General features: G+C 48.9%; 1 protein-coding gene across 4 annotated transcripts; it reads left to right on the forward strand.

Annotated features, from left to right (window-relative positions):
- Window positions 1-11,435, forward strand: AJUBA (ajuba LIM protein). 4 transcript variants are annotated; one of them, XM_036355776.1, is made up of 8 exons: window positions 17-1,574; window positions 4,297-4,398; window positions 6,277-6,344; window positions 6,469-6,531; window positions 7,955-8,085; window positions 8,168-8,219; window positions 8,895-8,963; window positions 9,348-11,435. In XM_036355776.1, the coding sequence occupies exons 1-8, from the start codon at window positions 545-547 to the stop codon at window positions 9,471-9,473; spliced, it is 1,641 nt and encodes a 546-aa protein (XP_036211669.1). In that variant the 5' UTR covers window positions 17-544; the 3' UTR covers window positions 9,474-11,435. The 4 variants fall into 4 exon arrangements, with proteins under 4 accessions (XP_036211696.1, XP_036211679.1, XP_036211669.1 ...); XM_036355786.1 differs by lacking the exon at window positions 8,895-8,963 and having other exon boundaries at window positions 13-1,574; XM_036355795.1 differs by lacking the exons at window positions 6,277-6,344; window positions 6,469-6,531 and having other exon boundaries at window positions 1,442-1,574.
- Window positions 11,436-21,352: the final 9,917 nt, after the last annotated feature.

The raw sequence follows: 21,352 nt of genomic DNA on the forward strand, positions 1-21,352 counted from the left end.
ATCGAGTGATGCAGGAGCAACTGCCCGAACTTGCCCTCCTCTCCTCTCCTGGCGGCGAATCTCCACCTCCAGGACAGTTAAGACCCGCTCCCACCGCCCCATTCCGCGCAGCAGAGATCCCTGCGCAGACACCCCCGTTTCTCCTTCGCTCGGGGCTCCGCCCCTCCCGGAAAGTAGATCCGGCCAGGCAGACAAAAGTTTGGGAGAGAAGTTCCGTCCGTGCTGAGTGTGAGAGCGAGGGGGCGGGGGCCGGGAGCAGCGGGGCGGCCGGGCAAGTCGACGCGTGGACAGATAGACCTGCGGACGGGACAGCCGTAGGCCCTCGGAGCCCTGCTCAGCCCCTGATGCGCGGGGGTCCGCAGCCCCTCTTGCCGGGGAATGCTGGGGGATTCCTGGCGCCGGGCATCTGGGCCGCCCGCTAAACCCTTGTGCCTACCCCGTGCCCCCGGGGAACCGGAGCCCGGCCGCAGGCAAAGAGAAGCGGGGGCCGAGACGCTGCTGGGTGCGGGGCGGGGAGGGGGCTGGAGGCCCCAGGCCCGAGGGCATGGAGCGGTTGGGAGAGAAAGCCAGCCGCCTGTTTGAGAAGTTAAGACTCTCGGACTCCGGCAGCGCTAAGTTCGGCCGCAGAAAGGGTGAATCTAGCCGGTCTGATGGGACCCCCGGGCCGGCCAAAGGGCGCCTGAGTGGGTCGGGGGGACCGAGGAAATCAGGGCCCCGTGGAGCTACCGGGGGGCCTGGGGATGAGCCGCTGGAACCAGCCCGGGAGCAAGGACCCCTGGACGCTGAGCGCAACCCGCGCGGCTCCTTTGAGGCGCAGCGCTACGAGGGCTCCTTTTCCGGGGGGCCGGCTCCCACCCGGGCCTTGCCTCTACCTCAGTCACTGCCCCCAGACTTTCGGTTGGAGACCACGGCCCCAGCCCTCAGCCCCCGCTCCAGTTTCGCCAGTAGCTCCGCCAGCGACGCGAGCAAGCCGTCCAGCCCCCGGGGCAGCCTGCTGCTGGACGGGGCCGGGGCCGGCGGGGCCGGAGGGAGCCGACCCTGCAGCAATCGCACCAGCGGCATCAGCATGGGCTACGACCAGCGCCACGGCAGCCCCCTGCCCGTCGGGCCGTGCCTGTTCGGCCCGCCTCTGGCTGGGGCTCCGGCGGGCTACTCGCCCGGAGGGGCGCCGTCCGCTTATCCCGAGCTCCACGCCGCCCTAGACCGACTTTGCGCTCACCGGCCCCCGGGGTTCGGCTGCCAGGAAAGCCGCCACTCGTACCCCCCGGCCCTGGGCAGCCCTGGGTCTCTAGCCGGGTCTGGAGTGGGAGCGGCGGGGCCCCTGGAGAGACGAGGGGCGCAACCCGGACGACATTCGGTGACCGGCTACGGGGACTGCGCGGCGGCCGCCCGGTACCAGGAGGAGCTCACGGCGTTGCTGCGCTTGACGGCGGGCACAGGTGGACGCGAGATCGGTGCCCGCGGGGAGCCCTCGGGGATGGAGCCGTCTGGTCTCGAGGAGCCACCGGGTCCGTTCGTCCCGGAGGCCGCCCGGCCCCGACTGCGGGACCCCGAGGCCAGAGAGGACTACTTCGGTGAGTGAGAGGAGCGGTGAGGGGCAGGCAGGGACCCCGCGCTGCCTGCGCCTCACCGGCCCGACGGCCCCCATTGCCGGCCCGGGTGGTCGGAGGCGGAGACGCGGGGCTGGCAAAGAGGCCGGAGGGACTTCCCCTTCCTAATGGGTTTCAAACGGACGGGGACACCTATCCTGCTGAATTCTAAGCCCCTGACTCCCTCGTTCCCCGGGCTTTAGAATCTCGGTTTTTTCCGCGGTAGCAGGCCTCTCCGGGAGTGGACCCGGGGACAGTGAGAGCATCCCCCCTCACCCCCGCCCCCCCGGGTGGCGGTGCCCCTGCAGGCTTCTGCGCGCTGAGCCCCCACGCGGGCCCAGGCTCCGCCCGCAGGAATTTGGGGAATTCGCGGGGGGAGGACGGGGCGGGCGGGCCGCGTGCGTGCCGGCTCCTGTCCCCGAGTTCCAGGTGCCCGCGGGCGGGGCTGGCCGCGCCGCGCAGGGCGGAGGCGTGGGGTGAGGAGGTGGGGGGCGGGGGACGGCTTCCGAACACGCGCGGAGCCGGCCTGGGAGGGAGGATGAAGCGCCCTGGGTCGGAAAGCAGGGACCCTACTGCTGCCCGCCCCAGTCCTGCCGGCTCGGTGCGCGCCCGGGCATTTAAACAGAGACCTGGTGGTGTCCGCTTCTGTTTTCCCATCCGGAAGTCAGGGCAGAAGGCATGACCGCCGGTCACCCTCGCCCCGATGGGTATTCCTGTGGAACTGCCAGGATCACCTGGCCTTCAGTTTGGCCCTAACCTGCTCAGAATTCAGCTAAAAGTAGCCTCCTATTTTTCTGTTGCTGTTAAGGAAGCCTGGTCGCCGTCTCCCCCTGCCCCCACGTGGTTATCTTTAAGAAGTATTGATTTTATGTCTCAGCTATGAGGGGATATGGGGGTCTTGAAATACCTTTTAGCCAAACCTACAGGCACCACTTCACTATATCAATACTAATCTGACTGTGAGAGGAAGGACAGGACGAAGTAGAGGGCTCACCCCCAGGGCTATGGGCCTCTTCCGTTTTCCAAGCATCTCCTACCTTTCTCACCACCCATGTCCTGCTCTAGAACTCTATGGCTAGAAGTGTGAATAGGGAGGGAACCCCAGCCAGGGAGGATGCGTTGCAGAGGAGGTACAGAGGTGGTAGGGCTGCAGACTGGAAGAGGCCTGCCTGGTCCAACTCAATCGCCCCCATCCTTTTCCCTCTGCCCTTTGAGGAAAGCCCATAGCAGAAGCTTTGGTCAAGGGAGACTAAGTAACAGGATGCTTCTTGCAATTTTCTTTTGAGGCCCAGGAGAAATGGGTGTTGGATGGAAAGAGGTCTCGTTGGCCAAACCATCAGAGCCAAAAGGAAAAATGAATTCAGATAAAGTGCAATAAAATGACAAGAAGAAACTAGGTTTGGATATCTGGGTTAGAGGAGGTGAGGCGGACATGCCTGAGCAGTTTGCTCTTATCTTCCCGTAATGTCCCAAAGACATGGCTTTGGCCGGGCCTCCTGGCATGGCGATCTTGGGGCAGATCCTCACTCCGATGGGGTGGGGAGGCCACATTTTGACCCCAGAGGGAGGGGCCTCTTCTCCCTGTGGGTCAGGTAGGCTCCTCTGCAAGAACCCCCAGCCTAACCATACCTTCCTGCTCCTGTCCTTAATAGGGGCCCTCTTCCTTGGCTACAGCTTTGCCCAGCTGCCAGAGGGTGGGAGCAGGACAGGCCTGGGCCCATCAGTTGCTGCAGCTGCTGCACGGGCTCCCAAGCCTCTGGGCAAAGACTGGGATGGGCCCCAACAGGCAAGGAGTGTGGCAGAGTGCCGAGGGGGAGAGGTGGGGCGGGGTGAGGCAGGCCCGTTGGGATCTGCTCCCCAAAGACAGGCCCTCAGCTTCACTCATGGGCCTGGAATTGGGGAGTGGAGGGAGGAAAGAACACACCCAGGAAAGGCGGGTGCCAGGGCCAGGTGTATGCGTTTGTGGGGGGGTGGCGGGGAGTAGTTCAGCTCTGGCCCTCCCATGAAGGAAGATGACTGAGAGACCTTAGGGGTTCACCCATCCCCCTCTTCCTGTGCAGCCCTCCTGGGAACACACCCTGCATTCTCAGCAGCCGCCTCCCCCAGGAGTCATGCTCACAAGGTCCCCCCTGCACAGGTCCACTGCTGAGCCAGTTCCTTCTTTTTCCATCCTTGGAAGCCTGGAGGTATGGAGCAGGGAGAAGTCCTTCCGTAGCAAAACACCAGCTCATTTTACAGACGGAGAAACAGGTCCCAGAGAGGCTTTCTAGGCCCAGCCTTCTTTCCCTAGGGAGTGTTTTTGAGTCTACCACTGGGCACTGGCATCTCTATTTGTCCCCCACAGTGTAACACAGATCATACTTTGCCTGTTTAGTCTTTTCTCCCCAGTAGAAAGTAAGCATTTGAAGGCCAGGGACTATATCTTTGACATGCCTCCAGTTTTCCACAGTATTGAGCACAATATTTTTGTTAGGCACAAAATAGATGTTCAGAAAATAAATATCTGTTGATTAATCAATAAATAAGAATGGGTCCACTCAGCCAAGACCTTGCTTCATTCCATTTCTTATTATCTTCTTTTCCCAGAAGGGAGCCCATCAAAGGGAGGCTCTGACTTGTGGTACTTGGCACAATCAGGAAAGACCGGGAATCCCAGGTTTTGAGCAGGGGGAGTAGGATGTGATGCTGACAACATCTCTCCCCTCAGGCACCTGTATCAAGTGCAACAAAGGCATCTATGGGCAAAGCAACGCCTGCCAGGCCCTGGACAGCCTCTACCACACCCAGTGCTTTGTCTGCTGCTCCTGTGGTGAGTGCTGCCCCCAGATCTGGACGGGGGCCCGAGGCTCAAGCACTCCCCACACACATACACAGTCACAAGTGCCTAGGGAAGCAGGAGCAGAACTTGTGCCTCTTCATTTGCTCACAGAGCAGCTGTCCCCACCATGTGTCTGGACCTCCATTGCTACCCCACCTTCTCTCTTGCTTCCCTTCTCTGTGCCCTACCTGGCTCTCTCACTCCCATGCTGGGTCTGCTTTCTGGAGTCATCTTCCCTCTGCTCAGCCTCTCTCTTCCTTCCTTGTCTGCCTCCCTGCTTGCCCAGCCTGGACTCCTGCCTGACCCTCCAGCCTCTCCTCCCTAGGGTTTGGTCTTGGGCAGCCAAGTTGCCTAGGGCGACAGTGAAAGACTGGAATGTAGGAAAGGCGGGGGTGGGCTGAGGGAGTGGGGAACTGTCGGGGGCAGAGAGGGGGGTTTTCTCTTGGCTGGTCAGAGTTCAGCCACCTCGCCAGAGTGCAGGCCACCGGGCCATGCCAAGCTGATGACATCATGCTCCAGGAATGCCTGCTGTTAGCTCAGGAGGCCCAAGGCAAGGGGGAGGGGACCTGCTCCCAGTGGCCTTAACTCCCCAGCCCTTCCCTCACGTCCCTCATTACCTCCTCCCCACTGCTTACCCACTCTGATTCCTTTGCTAACCCTTAATCTCCCATCTCTGCCTGTCTGACTCCAGCACTCAGTTTTTCTCTCACTCCTCCACCCCCAGCCTCTGCCTGGTTCTCCTTAGGTTCCTCTGTCTCTCTGTTCTTCTGTTTATGGGACCCCTTCTGGGTATGTCTCTTTTCCTCTCTACTCCCCTGTGTCTCATGAGTTTCCACGTCAGCTTTTCTAAGCCTCTGGGCAGAGCTAGAAGTGGAGATTTGGTGAGAAGAGGGCAAAGGTGGGAAAATTGCTCATTCTCCGCCATGGTCTCACTTCTCCCCCATTCCTGACCATTTAGATGCCTTGGAGGAGTTCCTAGGTGTTAGTTACATGGGGAATGGTCCTGCCTTGTCTGCTCATAGGGCATCCTGAGCTGCCTCTGACCCGGGAGACTGGGTTCCTGTAAGCTTGGTGTAGAGCCTAGCGCAGCAGGAAAGAGGACCAACTTTGCTCCCAAACAAAGCACTTTGTCCTCAGCAGTAACTCCGCTAAGTCCTGGCCTGCTGGCCTCCGTAGAGCCTGTCCTGGAGGGAGACAAACAAGGCTAGGAGAACAGGAGAGCTATGCTCCACAAGGAGGCTCCTGGGTTGAAAGGTCCCAGAGGGCCAGGCCTGTGACAATGTGATCAACTCCATGCACATTGTACACCACCTTTTTCAGAGCTCCTTTGTTGTTGTTAATCCTCACCTGAGGATTTTTTCCCCCCATTGATTTTTAGAAAGAGTGGAAGAGAGGGGGAGAGACAAAGAGAGAGAGGAACGTGGATGTGAGAGAGACATCAATTGGCTGCCTCCCGCACACCCAGACCGGGGCTGGGGATCGAGCCTGCGACTGAGGTACATGCCCTTGACTGGAATTGAACCCATGACCCTTCAGTCTGAGAGCTGACACTCTAACCAGCTAGGGCTTTCGGAGCTCCTTTGACCATGCACTCCAGCCTATGGTTGGCTTTGCTTCCCCAGGTGGCTCCCCATGCAGTGGGGAGGAAGGCACTCATTTGAGACAGTTACAGAAAACTGTTGAGGCAGGAGCTGGAGGAGCAGTGGGCAGAGAAGAGGGGAGATTGGCAGGAATCAGATGGGATTTTTGTGTGGGCAGGGAGAAGGTAAGCACTAAAGTCCAGGTTTAACACCACGGTGGAGAACAGTAAGCGGGGAGCCCTCTCCTGGGCACCAGGACAGGCTCCAGCCCCTTCTCTGCTGCTTCCAGGGCGAACTTTGCGCTGCAAGGCTTTCTACAGCGTCAACGGCTCTGTGTACTGTGAGGAAGATTATCTGGTGAGTGAGAGGGATCCCCTGGGCTTAGAATTGGCTCCCACACTGGGACACCCTTTTTGGTGGCTCATTGGAGTTCCATCCATCAGGTCATTCTCAGTTTATAATATCCTCCCTTGGTCTCTAGTTTTCAGGGTTTCAGGAGGCAGCTGAGAAATGCTGTGTTTGTGGTCACTTGATTTTGGAAAAGGTAAGCAAATATCTTTAGCAGAGACTCTGAGTGAGGCTGAGGGGTGGAATCGGGGACTAAATGGATACTGAGAAGGGGTTTGGGGAGGGACACACCTATCACCAGATGAATCACTTTCATCCATTCCTTCCCAGAGCAACTGTTGAGAGTGGCTTCTCTGCCTCTGACATCAAGTCCTGACACCTAATCCTGCCATCCCTAGACCTGTGTGATCTGGCCCCTCCCTAATTCTGCAGGCACAGCCTGGCCCTCCACCTGAGATAGGACTATGGGGTTCTGGGTTTCAGTCCCCTTTCTGCTACTAGCTAGGATCAGCTGGAACTCAGTTTTCTTTTCTATAAGAAAGGGGGATTGGATTAGATCAGTGGTTTTCAGCAATGGCAGCCTAGCAGATCACCTGAGAAGAAGCAAAGAAAAATGCCAAAGCCTGGGTCCTCACCAGATACTGTGATGAATATGCCTGGATAAAATCCTGGGGTGGGGCCCTGGCTTTGCTGGTCTTTAAAAGCTCCCTGGGTGTCCCAGCCGGTGTGGCTCAGTTGGTTGGAGCATCATCCCATACACCAATATGCGACTGGTTTGATTCCTGGTCAGGGCACATACCTAGGTTTCAGGTTCAATCCCCGGTCAGACAAAGTGTGTGCAGGAGACAACTGATAGGTGTTTTTCTCTCTTTCGCTTCCTCGCACTTTAAAATCAATAAAAGCATGTCTTCAGGTGAGGATTTTAAAAATAAAAATATTAAAAGCTCCCTGGATGATCCTTCTGCAGCCAGGGCTGAGAACCATTAGCTCTCTAAAGCCTTTTTCAGGGTTTCTGCCTCCACTTTTAAAAAAAAATTGATTTTTAGCCCTGACCAGTTTGGCTCAGTGGATAGAGCGTCGGCCTGCGGACTGAAGGGTCCCAGGTTCGATTCCGGTCAAGGGCATGTACCTTGGTTGCAGGCACATCCCCAGTAGGAGGTGTGCAGGAAGCAGCTGATCGATGTTTCTCTCTCATTGATGTTTCTAACTCGCTATCCCTCTCCCTTCTTCTCTGTAAAAAATCAATAAAATATATTAAAAAAAATAAAATAAAAAAAAATTGATTTTTAGAGAGAGAGGAAGGGAGAGGAGAGAAAAACATCAATCTACTGCCTCCTGCACTCCCTCCACAAAGGATCAAGCCTACAACTCAGGCATTTGCCCTAACTGGGAATCAAACAGGCAACCTTTCAGTGCATGGCACAATGCCCAACCAACTGAGCCACACCGGCCAGGGCTCTGCCTCCACTTTAAGACTCCTTGGTCCCCTCAGATTCTATAGCATTGTTCTGGAAGGATAGCAGGGGGTTGGGTGAGTTTTGTGAGAGCAGGGAACAACATGGGTAGCTGGGAAGGTGGGACTGGAGGGAGACTGATTCTCTTCCCACTCCACGAGCCAGATCCTACAGGCAATGGGGAAGTCCTATCACCCAGGCTGCTTCCGATGCATCGTGTGCAACAAGTGCCTGGATGGCATCCCCTTCACAGTAGACTTCTCCAACCAGGTGTACTGTGTCACCGACTACCACAAGTGAGTCCACCCCTTGCGGTATGGTGTGGAACTGGGCTCAGGATTTCCGAATCTCAGCTCATCTCTGCCCTCTCTCTTTCAGAAATTATGCTCCTAAATGTGCGGCTTGCAACCAGCCCATCCTCCCCTCAGAGGTCAGTATGTCTGGGTTCTCCTGCAGGGCAGCCAGTGCTGCTGCCTCTGGGGAAGGGATGGGAACGTGCGGCCTGGACTCCCTTGGGATGCTGTGGTGCTGAGGAATGTACTCTGTGAAGATTCCCGTGTGACTCTGCTCTCAGGGTTACCACCCTGACCCTAACATCCGGGCCTGGACATGTCTGACAGCCGCACTGGGCCCAGGCTCTGTCTCTTCTCTCCCAGTCCAGGGAGGCAGACTTTCTTTGAGGTCAAGGTCACCAGAGGCCAGTGTAGAGGCTGGGAAAAGGGGGGGGAATCCTCAGGGCCAGTAGGAAAAGGTTGGAAATGATTTATCCTGTGTGTGCTGAGGTTGTGCTTAGCCAAAGCAAACGAGCGCTATTGGACCTCCTGTTCCCAGCTTAACCTCCTTTATTTATGCCGCCTGCCCCTTTCCCTTCCCTCCGCTTCCCCTACAGCTGGTAGAGATAGGTAAGGCCACGCCCTGGAGACAAGGAAAGGGAGGGAAGTTCCAGGAGGATTTGCAAAGCCCACCGGGAAGCTACAGATGATTGCAGAGGGCTCTGGAGGCCTTTGTGTGATCTTACCATTGGGGTGGCAGGGGCCTGTGCAGGGGAGGGTGAAGTTGGGCTGTCAAACGGCTCTCATCTCCATGGGGGTCTGCATTATTTCAGGGCTGTGAGGACATTGTGAGGGTGATATCCATGGACCGAGATTATCACTTCGAGTGCTATCACTGTGAGGTGAGTGTTGGGGGCCAGGACTGCTGGAAAATTGGAATGGGGCCCAGGCAAGAGCAAGCCCTAGACTTGACATAGGAAAGTATAGACCATAAATTCTAGGAAAGTGCTCTGACCCATCTCCAATCTATCTCATCCTCCAGCCACTCTCTCTGGCCCTGGTTGGTTAGTCCTTTCTGAATAGGGTCTCCTGGTATCCACTGGAAATGGGAGCCTGTCTCATTATTTTTGCTATAGCAGCGACACCTGGTGTCCAGCCGAGGTATTTTCTCAGGTTTCTCTTCTGGGAGTCCATCCCTTCCAACCCACCCTTTTCCCCTAGTCATTAGAAGTCTGGTGTTGAGTAGGTGCCTGGGCTGAGGTGAACTAGGTGTCCCTTTTCCCTAGGACTGCCGGATGCAGCTGAGTGATGAAGAAGGCTGCTGCTGTTTCCCTCTGGACGGGCACTTGCTCTGCCACAGCTGTCACATGCAGCGGCTCAACGCTCGACAGCCCCCTGCCAACTATATCTGAGCTGCGGTCACTGCTGCTGCCATCACCACCATTGACAAATTCCTCTGGCCAGTGGGCCCCTGAGGCCAGCTGAGGCAAGGATGTACCTTGCAGGCCTGGCAGAAGAGTCCTTTGGGGAGGGCCCCAAGGGCCAGAGACCCAAAGATCATGACATTCCAAATGGATTGTGGAGGAGGAACCTTCCAGTTACCATGGTGGGGGTGACTGGCTTCCTTCCCACATGTGCAACCTGTGCTGTAGCATATACTTAAGCACACACAGGCGGGCTCCCATACACTGTAAAGGTCTGATTCTAGTCTGTATTTCCAGTATAAGTCTATGTGTAAATCAGCAAATGCTGTGGTCCTGGATTACAGGAAGGGAAGACATCATGGAAGCTCCTAACTATTTTGTACCCCACACACGGGGTCAGATAGGAGGTCAAACAGGTTCTTACCACACCACAGTCTCTTATTTCTGTATCTAGATGAAGAGGTGGACCTTATAAATGAGTTATTTCTTGGTCACCTGCTCTCTAAGGACTAAGAGAGCTGCTCACCTCAAGGCTGGGAATAGAGACCAGCTCCAGGTGGGCTGCTGCCTGTATTGCCTGATTCTCAGGGACTCACGTGAGCCTGGGAAGACTAACTGGGTGCCTGTACTTCTCCTCAGCTGGTGGAGGTGGTAATGAGTAGGCCTTGGGGTATGGAATTGCTGGGGGAGACATTTATGAAGCTTCGAGCTAGTCACACTCCCCAGGTGTAAGTGCATTGAGCCCTCCGGCCCAGTATAGGCACCCAGGGGCATGTTCTCACACACACCTACTCGCTCCCTTCTCAGGTCACTCTTGCACCTGGTCCCTAGCAGCAGCTCACTACTCCAGAGCTGCCACCTTTCAGAGGGATCCAGGATTACATCTACTGTAACCCCCAAACTTTGAGGTTCTGGGGCGCCACAGGGGCAGAACACTTTGACTTGGTTCTAGTTCAGTTTTGCTGAAATTCGTTTACCTAAAGCTAGATCTCTTAAAACCATTTCACTGAAAACCTGTGTGTTCAAAGTTACTACCACTGCCAAAGGCTCAAATCCCTTTTGGGTATTTTTTTATTTTTATTTTTTTAGCCATTTAGGTATTCTATTCTTTTTTGTCATGCTTTGGGTATTTCAAGGATTTATATCTATTCATCCAAGAGTACTTCTGAATTGCCAGCAACATAAATTTATCAAATTTGCAGCACTTTGTAAATGATAAGATTGCTTCCTCCTACCTTGATGGGTATCTCTATGTTATTTGCTTTTCAAACACTTTTTTTAAAAAAGCTTAAAGTTTCTAGCAATAAATATAATTGGTACAGACATTTTGTGTATCATTTTTTTGTGTGTTTCTTAATCCAATATTCCTTTACAAATTAGATGCCCTGAAAAAAATAACGAAGCTCAATATGATTTTATGCTTTGGTCTAACTTCTACACCCATGCTGTTAAAATGCCAATATATCCAAAGCAAATGAACAGGCATGTGGCTTATTCAGTTGACTAACAATTCAAGGTTATACAGACAACATCATTAAATAGTGAAAGTGTGAATCTGCTAGATTCTTTTGAAAATGCTGCAGATTTGATAAATATTTATTTTAGACTAATTATCTCTAGGTAAATTGGTTTTAGGCAAATTAATCTGATAATTAATCTTGGATCCTTAGTCTTCATTCTCTATCACTTAGAATTTCACAGTGGAAATGATGACTCCTGAGAACAGACATTTCACATTTAGGGATTATTCTAAGATGACTGTGCCAGCCAACTCGGGAAATGCAGAGAAGAGACCTCAGTGCGAATGTGAGTGAGAGAGTTCAGATTCATGCCACTGACTGCCTGAGGTGGGAAATGCACTTTTTTGGAGGGATGAATGTTCTGGTCCTAGATTACTTGTTCTACAGCTGAGATTCTGAACTATTATCATTAAATAAGTGAGTACAAAGACTGTGACTGGGAAATTGTCTCAGCAGGATCCTCCAGGCCTGGGAAATGGGAGAAGTATGTGTAGCTTTATATCCATCTCTTCAGTTCTGTCTTTACTCTTGGGAGTCTTGTCTACTCTGTCATTCTGATCCTTGTGCTTTACTCTGATTTTGACCTCCATCTGCTGCTGACTGGCTGATTCGTATCTAGGTCTATGCTCACCAAGACTCTTCTTGCCACTGTGGCTACCCTCCCTTCCTGAGGGAAAACAGTGCTAACATTTGATGAGGACAGGCCCAGGGAACAGCAGCCCCAGCCACCCTGGTTACCGGCAGGCTCCAAAGTGTTCCCTGCATCGCAAGAGTTTTCCTTCTTTCTACTTACTGGGAGGCTGCTCATCCTTAATAGTTCTATCTAATATTTACAGTTGATAGTGAGATTCATAGGGTGCTGCCATGGTACATCAGCAGGTAAACTGTGGCAACTCACCACCTGATTTTCATCAACAGCCACTAAGCCTAAAAATGAGGGAAGGGAGAAAATGGAAGGATTATGGATCCATTTTGTGTCTCTTTAGAGTCACAGGACAGGGTTCATGCAGGCTTTCACGGAAGACGTTGGGTGTTAGCTTTCGCTAGCCCCGTTTGTTACAGGCCTGAGTGTGGTTTATCAAGAATAAGGCTGGTGGTGGTTCTCGCTCTGCCTTACTCCTTAGACATGTTTCCCCTTTCACCATCTGGAGCTCTCAAGACTAGGAAATTTATAGTCAGACTGGAGACTGTCCTCAGCCAAGGAGGAGGACAATTTGTTTCTATTTTGTTTGTTCATTTATTTTGTTCTTAAGATTCCACACATAAGTGAAATATGGTATTTGTCTTTCTCTGATTTATTTCTAGAGAAAGAGCTAATTCCAGGCCCATAAAGCCAATTGGTTGGTCCTTGATATTATACCTGTACAGAGGGAATAAAAGGTGGAAGGAGACTATTAGACCTGAAATAAAAGGGTTGGGGGAAACATTTTTATTTCATTTTGTTTTTTAGAAAGACCCATACCCCAGATCTGGCCTGGGGTCATTCAGAACCCTAATGGTGAGGTTCCACTGCAAGGACAAGGGTCCCGCCAGTCTCAGCTCTCCACCCTCTCTCCCCTGCAGCAAGAAGACCTAAGACTGGGCCTCTGCTGTGACAATGGCTTGGATAGGGCCCTTGGAATATCTACACTTGGCTCTAGTTGTAAAAGACTAAGGTTTGACCTTGGAAATATAAGCAAACTTCCTGGGATGTGTAGATTAGACCCGTCTAACTGATGGTAGGAGAGTCATCAGAGGCAAAATTTTGTCCACTGTGGGTATTATTGCACCTAAGTTTAGATAGGATACTGCTGACTGTGAAGGAAGCAAAGGTGCTCTCCAAGCAGGGAGAAATGGGTTAGGAGGGATACTAAAAGGTACTGCTTATGCATGTATCCTGGAGACCTAGAGCCAATCTGGGTGTGATTTTAAAGACATCCCAGAAACTCTGAGCAGTAACTTACCCAATGTCACATCTAGAAAATGACTTCTAACTTCTGAAGCTCAACAAAGAGCTTATTTTCCCTCTTCCCACTCAGCCCATCACAGGTATTCATTGCCACAGCACAGGTAAACTGTAAATGTGACAAGTACTTCATTATGATAGATATGTAGGGGATGTTTTAGTGGGAAAGCCAGGGAACACAAGAAACAATAATGAAAACATTGGCTCTTACTGGTGCTTTTTTGTTGTTAATTAGAATTAGCGGTAGCCAAAGTAACTTTAAAGCACAGTAGGAAAGGACCTGGCTAGGTAGCTCAGTTAGAGCCTTGTCCCGATATGCCAAGCTGGGTCCAATCCCCAATCTGGGAACATACAAGAATCAACCAATGAGTGCATAAATAAGTGGTACAACAAATCAGTCTCTCTCTCTCTCTCTTCCTCTAAAAACCATTTTTAAAAAAAGCATATTAGGAGAAGCAAAGGAAATATATTGCAGGAGACTCCCTGCCTTTGAGGAGGTCACAGTCTAGCCAGGGAGAAAAGTACATAAAATGCCTTGAGAAGATTACAAGCAATATTTCGACAAGTGCAAAGTGATTGAGTGTGAGAAACAGAAGACCTAATGCTCCAGGGTACAGATGACAGGGAAGAGATTTTATCTGGCTTATACTATAGATCAGAAAGTGGAGGCCCATAACTAGATCCTGCCCCCAAATTAATTGAGTTTGGCCCACTGGTGGTTATTTTTTATAAAACCAATTTGTACCTAGTTGGGAGAAAAACACCAGCTAATAAATATAGAAAAAGTGATAGAATTTGAAAAACAGCATTTTGTGAAATTAATGAAAGTATTGATTTGGCAAAGATTATTAATTGATGTTAAAACCATAGGTAAAATGGTTGGTGGACAACTGGACATCCATATAGTGCCAAGCAACACTATCAGTTTATAGTATTGAGGCCAAAAATGTATGTTGGAGGGATCAGACTGTTATCACTTGTTTTCTGGAATGGGTCTTAGTAACACTAACCAGTAGACCAATTCTGGTGAGAGGCAAATAGATAACCCAACCTGGTATACATTCTAGCTATTCCCCACCCCCAAAAAAGAATTAATTATTAGATGTAACTTGCAGTTTACAGGACACTAGGAGGGAGCAACTAGACAAATCTAAAAGGTGAGGCATTCTTCAGGGCACCTGGCCAGCTCTCTTCAGCAAGTCGGTACGATTTTTTAAAAACATGTTTTTACTGATTTCAGAGAGAGGAAGGGAGAGGGAGAGACAGAAACATAATGATGAGAGAATCATCGATTGGGTCCCTCCTGCATGCCCCACACGGGAACAAGCCCGTAGTCCATCCATATGCCTTGACTAGGAATCGAACTGCGACCTCCTGGTTCTTGTGTCGACGCTCAAACACTGAGCCACACTGGCCGGGCTGTATGAAAGTCAAAACTACTAGGTAAGTACCTTAGAGATACTTAAGGTATATGATAATAACATAATGCATGGTCCTGGATTCCCTATTGGTTTAAACAAGTTGCTATAAAAGATAACTAGGGTCGCCCTAGCCCAGCCGTGGGCAAACTACGGCCCGCGGGCCAAATCCGGCCCATTTGAAATGAATAAAACTATTGAAAAAAAAGACCGTACCCTTTTATGTAATGATGTTTACTTTGAATTTATATTAGTTCACACAAACACTCCATCCATGCTTTTGTTCCGGCCCTCGGGTCCAGTTTAAGAACCCATTGTGGCCCTCAAGTCAAAAAGTTTGCCCACCCCTGCCCTAGCCAGTTTGGCTCAGTAGATAGAGCATTGGCCTGCGGACTAAAGGGTCCCAGGTTCGATTCTGGCCAAGGGCATATGCCTGGGTTGCGGGCTTGATCCCCAGTAGGGGACATGCAGGAGGCAGCCTATCAATGATTATCTCTCATCATTGATGTTTCTTTTTTTTTTTTCTTTTTTTAAAAATATATATTTTATTGATTTTTCATAGAGAGGAAGGGAGAGAGATAGAGAGAGTTAGAAACATCGATGAGAGAGAAACATCGATCAGCTGCCTCCTGCACATCCCCCACGGGGATGTGCCCGCAACCCAGGTACATGCCCTTGACTGGAATCGAACCTGGGACCTCTCAGTCCGCAGGCTGATGCTCTATCCACTGAGCCAAACCGGTTTCGGCATCATTGATGTTTCTATCTCTTTCCCTTCCTCTCTAAAATCAATGAAAGTATATATATATAAAAAAAAAGATAACTGGGGTCAATTGGGAAATTTTTAGTATGGATGGGATTAGATAAGGTGCAAATTTACTAAAATGAAAAGTTCAAAATCATTAACAAAATGCCAGTTCCAAAACCATATATACAGAATAATCATATTTTGTTTATAATATGTCTATATATTTATTTTAAAAAGATCTGAAAGGATATGCCCTAAGGCAATCTCTGGTGAAAATGTTTTATTGCTGTTAGTCTACATTTTCTATTTTTATACAATACATGTGTATTGCATCTGTAATAATTATTACAAATAAAATACCTGGTTGCCAGCATTGATCACTCAGGAAATTTCACATAAAAATCTGGATATTGTATATGAAGAGCTGGATTTCTAAGTGTGTTTTTTCCAATAATCAAATATGTCACCCCTGGACTTCCATTCCCACACGGCAACAATCGTTTGGAACCAGGTGACGGCTGCTCCTTTATTCTCTCCTCGTTTGTCACGCTCCCTACCATTCCTTCTTCTGTATGCTTCACAAATTGCTTACCTGCCTGATTCCCGCAGACATCTGAGACAGTAAACCTTGATTTGGATTAACTTAATGGCCTCCCCATCCATACAGCCTCTCATTATCAATCATTTGAAGGTACCAATAAATTAACTGACCGAGAAAAGCATCCATTTCAGAATTACCTGTGCCTGTGTGTGTTTTTTAAAATATGTGTTTATTAATTTTTAGAGAGAGAGGTAGGGAGAGGGAGAAGAGAGAGAGAGAGAGAGAAACATCGATAAGAGAAAAAGCCTCCTGCATGCCCCCTAGTGGGGATTGAGCCGAAACCCAGGCATATGCCCTGACCAAGAATCAAACCAAGACCTCCTGGTTCATGGGTCGACACTCAATCACTGAACCTTGCCAGCTGGGCTGGGTGTCTGTGGTTGTTTTTTTTAAATAAGGCAATCCAGTCACGGGAAACACAGATTTAATACTTCATCTACTTAGCTACCATGGTTGCATACTGTAAGTTAGTTAGCAAAATTTCTCTTTGGTAAATGGAATCTAGGAAGTATACTAAATTGCTAACTTCTTTAAGGTTTTGCTTTTTTATCCTAGCACCTTAATCATAGGAGGGGTTTCAAATTTTACAATATATGTTTTTCCCAAGCATGAAACTCCAAATGCCCTTTGGTTGGTCTGTTTCTCTCACTGGTTCTGATACACTTTTTACAGGAGAAAATCTCTTTCATCTGTAACTCAGTATAAGACAGTGTTACCAACAGTTTAAAAGCCAGGGAAATACTTTTATCAGCCTGGTACATGTTTTAGCATGACAGCAGCACACTCAATCATTATAACAGAAACTTCATACCTTGCCCTACCCCAGTGGTTCTCAACCTTCTGGCCCTTTAAATACAGTTCCTCATGTTGTGACCCAACCATAAAATTATTTTTGTTGCTACTTCATGACTGTAATGTTGCTACTGTTATGAATCGTAATGTAAATATCTGATATGCAGGATGGCCTTAGGCGACCCCTGTGAAAGGGTCATTCGACCACCAAAGGGGTCGCGACCCACAGGTTGAGAACCGCTGCCCTAGCCGGTTTGGCTCAGTGGATAGAGTGTTGGCCTTCGGACTGAAGGGTCCCAGGTTTGATTCCAGCCAAGGGCACATACCTGGGTTGCGGGCTCGATCCCCAGTGGAGGGCGTGCAGAAGGCAGCCCATCAATGATTCTCTCTCATCATTGATGTTTCTATCTCTCTCTCTCCCTCTTCCTTCCTCTCTGAAATCAATAAAGAAATATATATTTTTTTAAAAAAGAAACCGCACACCTTGTGCTTCATAGCTAGCTTTTCAAAATGATACTAGTTGTCTTCTTCTGAATCAATTTCCTTTACTGTCTCATATTCCTTTCGAAAAATTGTTTCAATCTGTTCCATTTTTTGGAGCCAAATTTCTCAGCCCTTTCTTTGAGATCTAAAATTCCCCATTGAGCCTTGTTTATATTCTAGTTCACAATAATTTTTTAAAGTAAAATCAGGCTTATTCCCGATTGTACAAGTTTCCATGAACAAGACAGGCAACCCTTGAAGCCACAAGGGGCTGGGTTTGAAATCCCTTAGAAGGGTTAGGCAATTGCAAAAATAGCACATTATGAACATTTGTTCTAAAATTTTCATTTGATGTCATAGGTTGATTACATATTTCTTACCCACTTGTTTTCTCCTTAAATCATGTACTTACAATGGGCATGAAATTTTCAAGCTTAATCATCAATAGTTGTGGCTCTGAATACCTTCATTTTCTAGTGAACATCATTGAAAATAATTCTAAAATCTCTTGACTGCCTGTAAAATTTTTAATTCCTGAAACTAGTTTCTGGGTCCAAAATACCATAATATATTCCTGCTACTTGTCTTCAGATAGTTTCAAAGTGGTATGGCGTTATTTTTAAGTGTGGTTCCATAGTCCAATGGCCATTTTAACGTCATCCTACCTTTGAAACTGGTTATTTAAGCCCACATTTTCAGTGTGAAACATATTCTACTTAAACGTTTCCATTAGCTTGATAAGTAGAATACTTATCAAATACTAAATACTCACCTGAAATCTTTATCTTTGGAGCATAATTTTGTTTCTTGGCCAGAATGTGGGACACAGAGTCCCTGCAATGTCACAGCAAGTCTCCATTCTTCTCTGTAATTCTAAACAATGCAGCAAAGGAATGTTCAAGTCTGAAAGGTTAAGTAGACTTTTTCTCAGATTCCCATTTACATTTTCAAGTTAAAAACATACACATGAATAGTTTCAAGAAGATAGAGCTAGATTGTGGGCAGCTGTTATACCTAATTTATCTTTCTACACCCCCACCCCCCACCAGAGTCTAGCTCAGGAATATTTGAGCATGTTCTTGGCTTTATCATTAAAGAACATTTAAGAATCAGGTGATTGGCCCTGGCCAGCATTGCTCTCAGTGGTTAGAGCACCAGCCTGCACACCAGAGGGTTGAGGGGTCAATTCCCAGTCAAGGGCATGTACCTGGGTTGCAGGTTCGACCCCCCCACCCAGGTCAGGGTGCGTGTGGAAGGCAATCAATTGATATGTCTCCTTCACATCTCTCTCTCTCCCCTCCCTCCCTCCTGCCTCTCTAAAAATCAATGGAAAACAATATCCTCCCAGGAGGATTAGCCAAAAAAAAGAAAAAAGGAGTGATTGTAATTTTGCATATGACATAGCAGAAGGTGAGAGGAACAACACTGATGAAGAGATGGGCCTATAAAGGCCAAGCATTCCCCAGAGCAAATCCTATCCTATCTAATAAAAGACAAAAAGGGTAATTAACTGTATCTCCGCTATGCTTCCCATTGGCTAATCAGCGAGATACACAAATTAACTGCCAACAAAGATGGCAGCCAGCAGCCAGGCAGCTGAAGCGAGCAGGAGGCTTGCTTGCTCCAGTGATGGAGGAGGCCAAGGTTCCCCGCCTGCCGCAGCCCAGCTCTCAGCTCCGGAAGCAACAATATTTCAATTATAGAAGCTAAACAAACCCCAGATACCAGCTTTCAGTCAGCCGTGGCCTCAGAGCTGGGAGCGCCAGTGAAGGCAACAGAGTTTCAATTATAGAAGGTAAATAAATCCCAGAATTAAAAAAAAAAAGAAGAAAAAAAGGAGAGGCTGGGAGCTTCAGTCACAGGCCAGCCTGAAAATGGCCCTCAGTCCCTCACCCAGACTGGCCAGTCACCCCAGTGGGGACCCCCACCATAAAGGGGGTGGCCAGCCTGAAAACAGCCATCAGCCCCTCACCCAGGCTAGCCAGGCACCCAAGCGGGACCCCCACCCTGATCCGGGACACCCTTCAGGGCAAACCAGCCAGCCTCCACCCGTGCACCAGGCCTCTATCCTATATAGTAAAAGGGTAATATGCAAACTGACCCTAACAGCAGAAAGACTGGGAATGACTGGTCACTATGACACACACTGACCACCAGAGGGCAGACGCTCAATGCAGGAGCTGCCGTCTGGTGGTCAGTGCGCTCTCACGGGGGAGCTCTGCTCAGCCACAAGCCAGGCTGATGGCTGCCAGTACAGCGGTGGTGGTGGGAGCCTCTCCTGCCTCTTCACCAGCGCTAAGGATGTCCGACTGCAGCTTAGGCCTGCTCCCCACTGGCAAGTGGACATCCCCCGAGGGCTGCTGGGCTGCCAGAGGGATGTCTGATTGCCAGCTTAGGCCCAATCCCCCGGGGAGCAGGCCTAAGCCATCAGGTGGTCATCTCCCTAGGGATCCCAGACTGCGGGAGGGCACAGGCCAGGCTCAGGGACCCCGCCCCCCCGAGTGCACAAATTTTTGTGCACCGGGCCTCTAGTAAAACTATATAAGGTATTAGCTCTGTGGGAGTTGTCAAGAAATTCATTCTTTCAACAAATAAGTGTCTCAGTACGCCAAGCACTGAGATAGGTACCGGGTGTCTTGGAGAAAGCACCTCTTTAAATACAAACCCAAATTAAGGTTTTAAAAGAAGACTTCCTACTACTTCTCAGCAATAAAAAGACATGAGCTAAAAAAAAAAATGAATTATTGATACTAGTAATAACAAACATGGATCTCAAAATTAATTATGCTGTGAAATAGGCCAAAAGAGAGTACTTTTTTTTGGTTTGTTGTTTTTAATCCTCACCCAAGGATATTTTTCCACTGATTTTTAGAGAGAGTGGAACAGAGGGGGAGAGACAGAGAGAGAGAAACATCAATATGATATAGACACATTGACTGGCTGCCTCCCACATGTGCCCCGACCATGGCCAGGATCAAGCCTGAAACCGTGGTATGTGCCCTTGACTAGAATCAAATCTGGGATTCTTCAATCCATAATGATGCTGTATCCACTGAGCCAAACTGGCTAGGGCAAGAGTACATTTTTTTATTCCATTTACATAAAATTCCAAAAAATACAAACAAATCTATAGTAACAGAAAGCAGATTAGTGGCTGGGAAGTGGCAGAGAGAGGAATTACAATGAGGCAAAGTAAACACTTAGGGACTTAGTGGATGGTGCATATGTTCACTGGCTGGATTGTGGTGATGGTTTCACAGATGTATAGTTATGTCAAAACATAATAAACTGTACACTTGTATGCCAAACTATTTCAATAAAGCTGTTAAAAAAAAAACAGAACAAGAAGAGGGGCAGTAGGAATGGGAAGAAAGAGAATGAATTCTAGGACCTCTTGCAACTTTCTTGCTCATGGACATCAGATGGTGTCTGATTATAAGATCCTTTTTCAGTATTTTGCTTCAGTTTTAACTGCCAAGACAGTCTATCCACTCAACTTTCTAATCTTATGTGGAACTGGCCTATGAAGTCCAGCACTTCAGCTTGAACTCCTTCTCTCTACCTCCACTTGCTGGGATGTTTCCTCCATTGTAAATGATCCAAATTTTCTCTCCTTTCAGGCCCAGGTAAAACAAAAATTTATTTCATAGTCTTTCCCATTCATTCCTGCAGAAGAAAAAATATGTACTTTATTTGAGCTTCTCTAGAATGTATAACCTAAAAAGCTCTTTTGTCACCTTTGCTGCTTTATATTATTTGCTTTCCATATGCATGTCTTATCTTCTCAACTACATTCTGAATTTCTTCAGGTCTGGGACTGGGTCATATATTATCTTTGTGTCTCTCCCAAGGCATTTAGTAAGTGCTTGATATACTATGTCAATTTTAAATCATCTCACTTTGATAGTCTTTCCAAAGTACTTTCTCAGCCATTATCTCATTTGATCATTACATCAACACTATGAGATTGGAGAAGCTAAAAAAATATGTTATTTCCTCCATTTGACACATAAGGAAACTGAAGCCCAAGGTCACTCAGTTTGTCAGAGACAGAGATGGAACAGATAATTGCATATGAAGGTTTGATCTTATTCAAGGTTTCCCATGGCTCTCCACTCTACCCTCCTATGTGAAGACAGGCCATTGTACCCTTCACCATCTCATTTCCCAAATACTTTAGCACTCTTTAGCCAAAGCTTTGAGGTGCCATATTAGAAAACTTGACAAATAGAAGACATGAAATTTCAGTAGATTCCTGATCAGCTCTGAGTCACCAAAACATGCCTGCTATTTTTTCCAAGTGCCATTTGTTAGGGGCATTATGCCTGATGTTGAATGATGCTGCACTACAGAGCTGAGG

The sequence above is a fragment of the Myotis myotis genome, unplaced genomic scaffold (genome assembly GCF_014108235.1).
Source record: "Myotis myotis isolate mMyoMyo1 unplaced genomic scaffold, mMyoMyo1.p scaffold_m19_p_1, whole genome shotgun sequence".
Lineage (NCBI taxonomy): Eukaryota > Metazoa > Chordata > Mammalia > Chiroptera > Vespertilionidae > Myotis > Myotis myotis.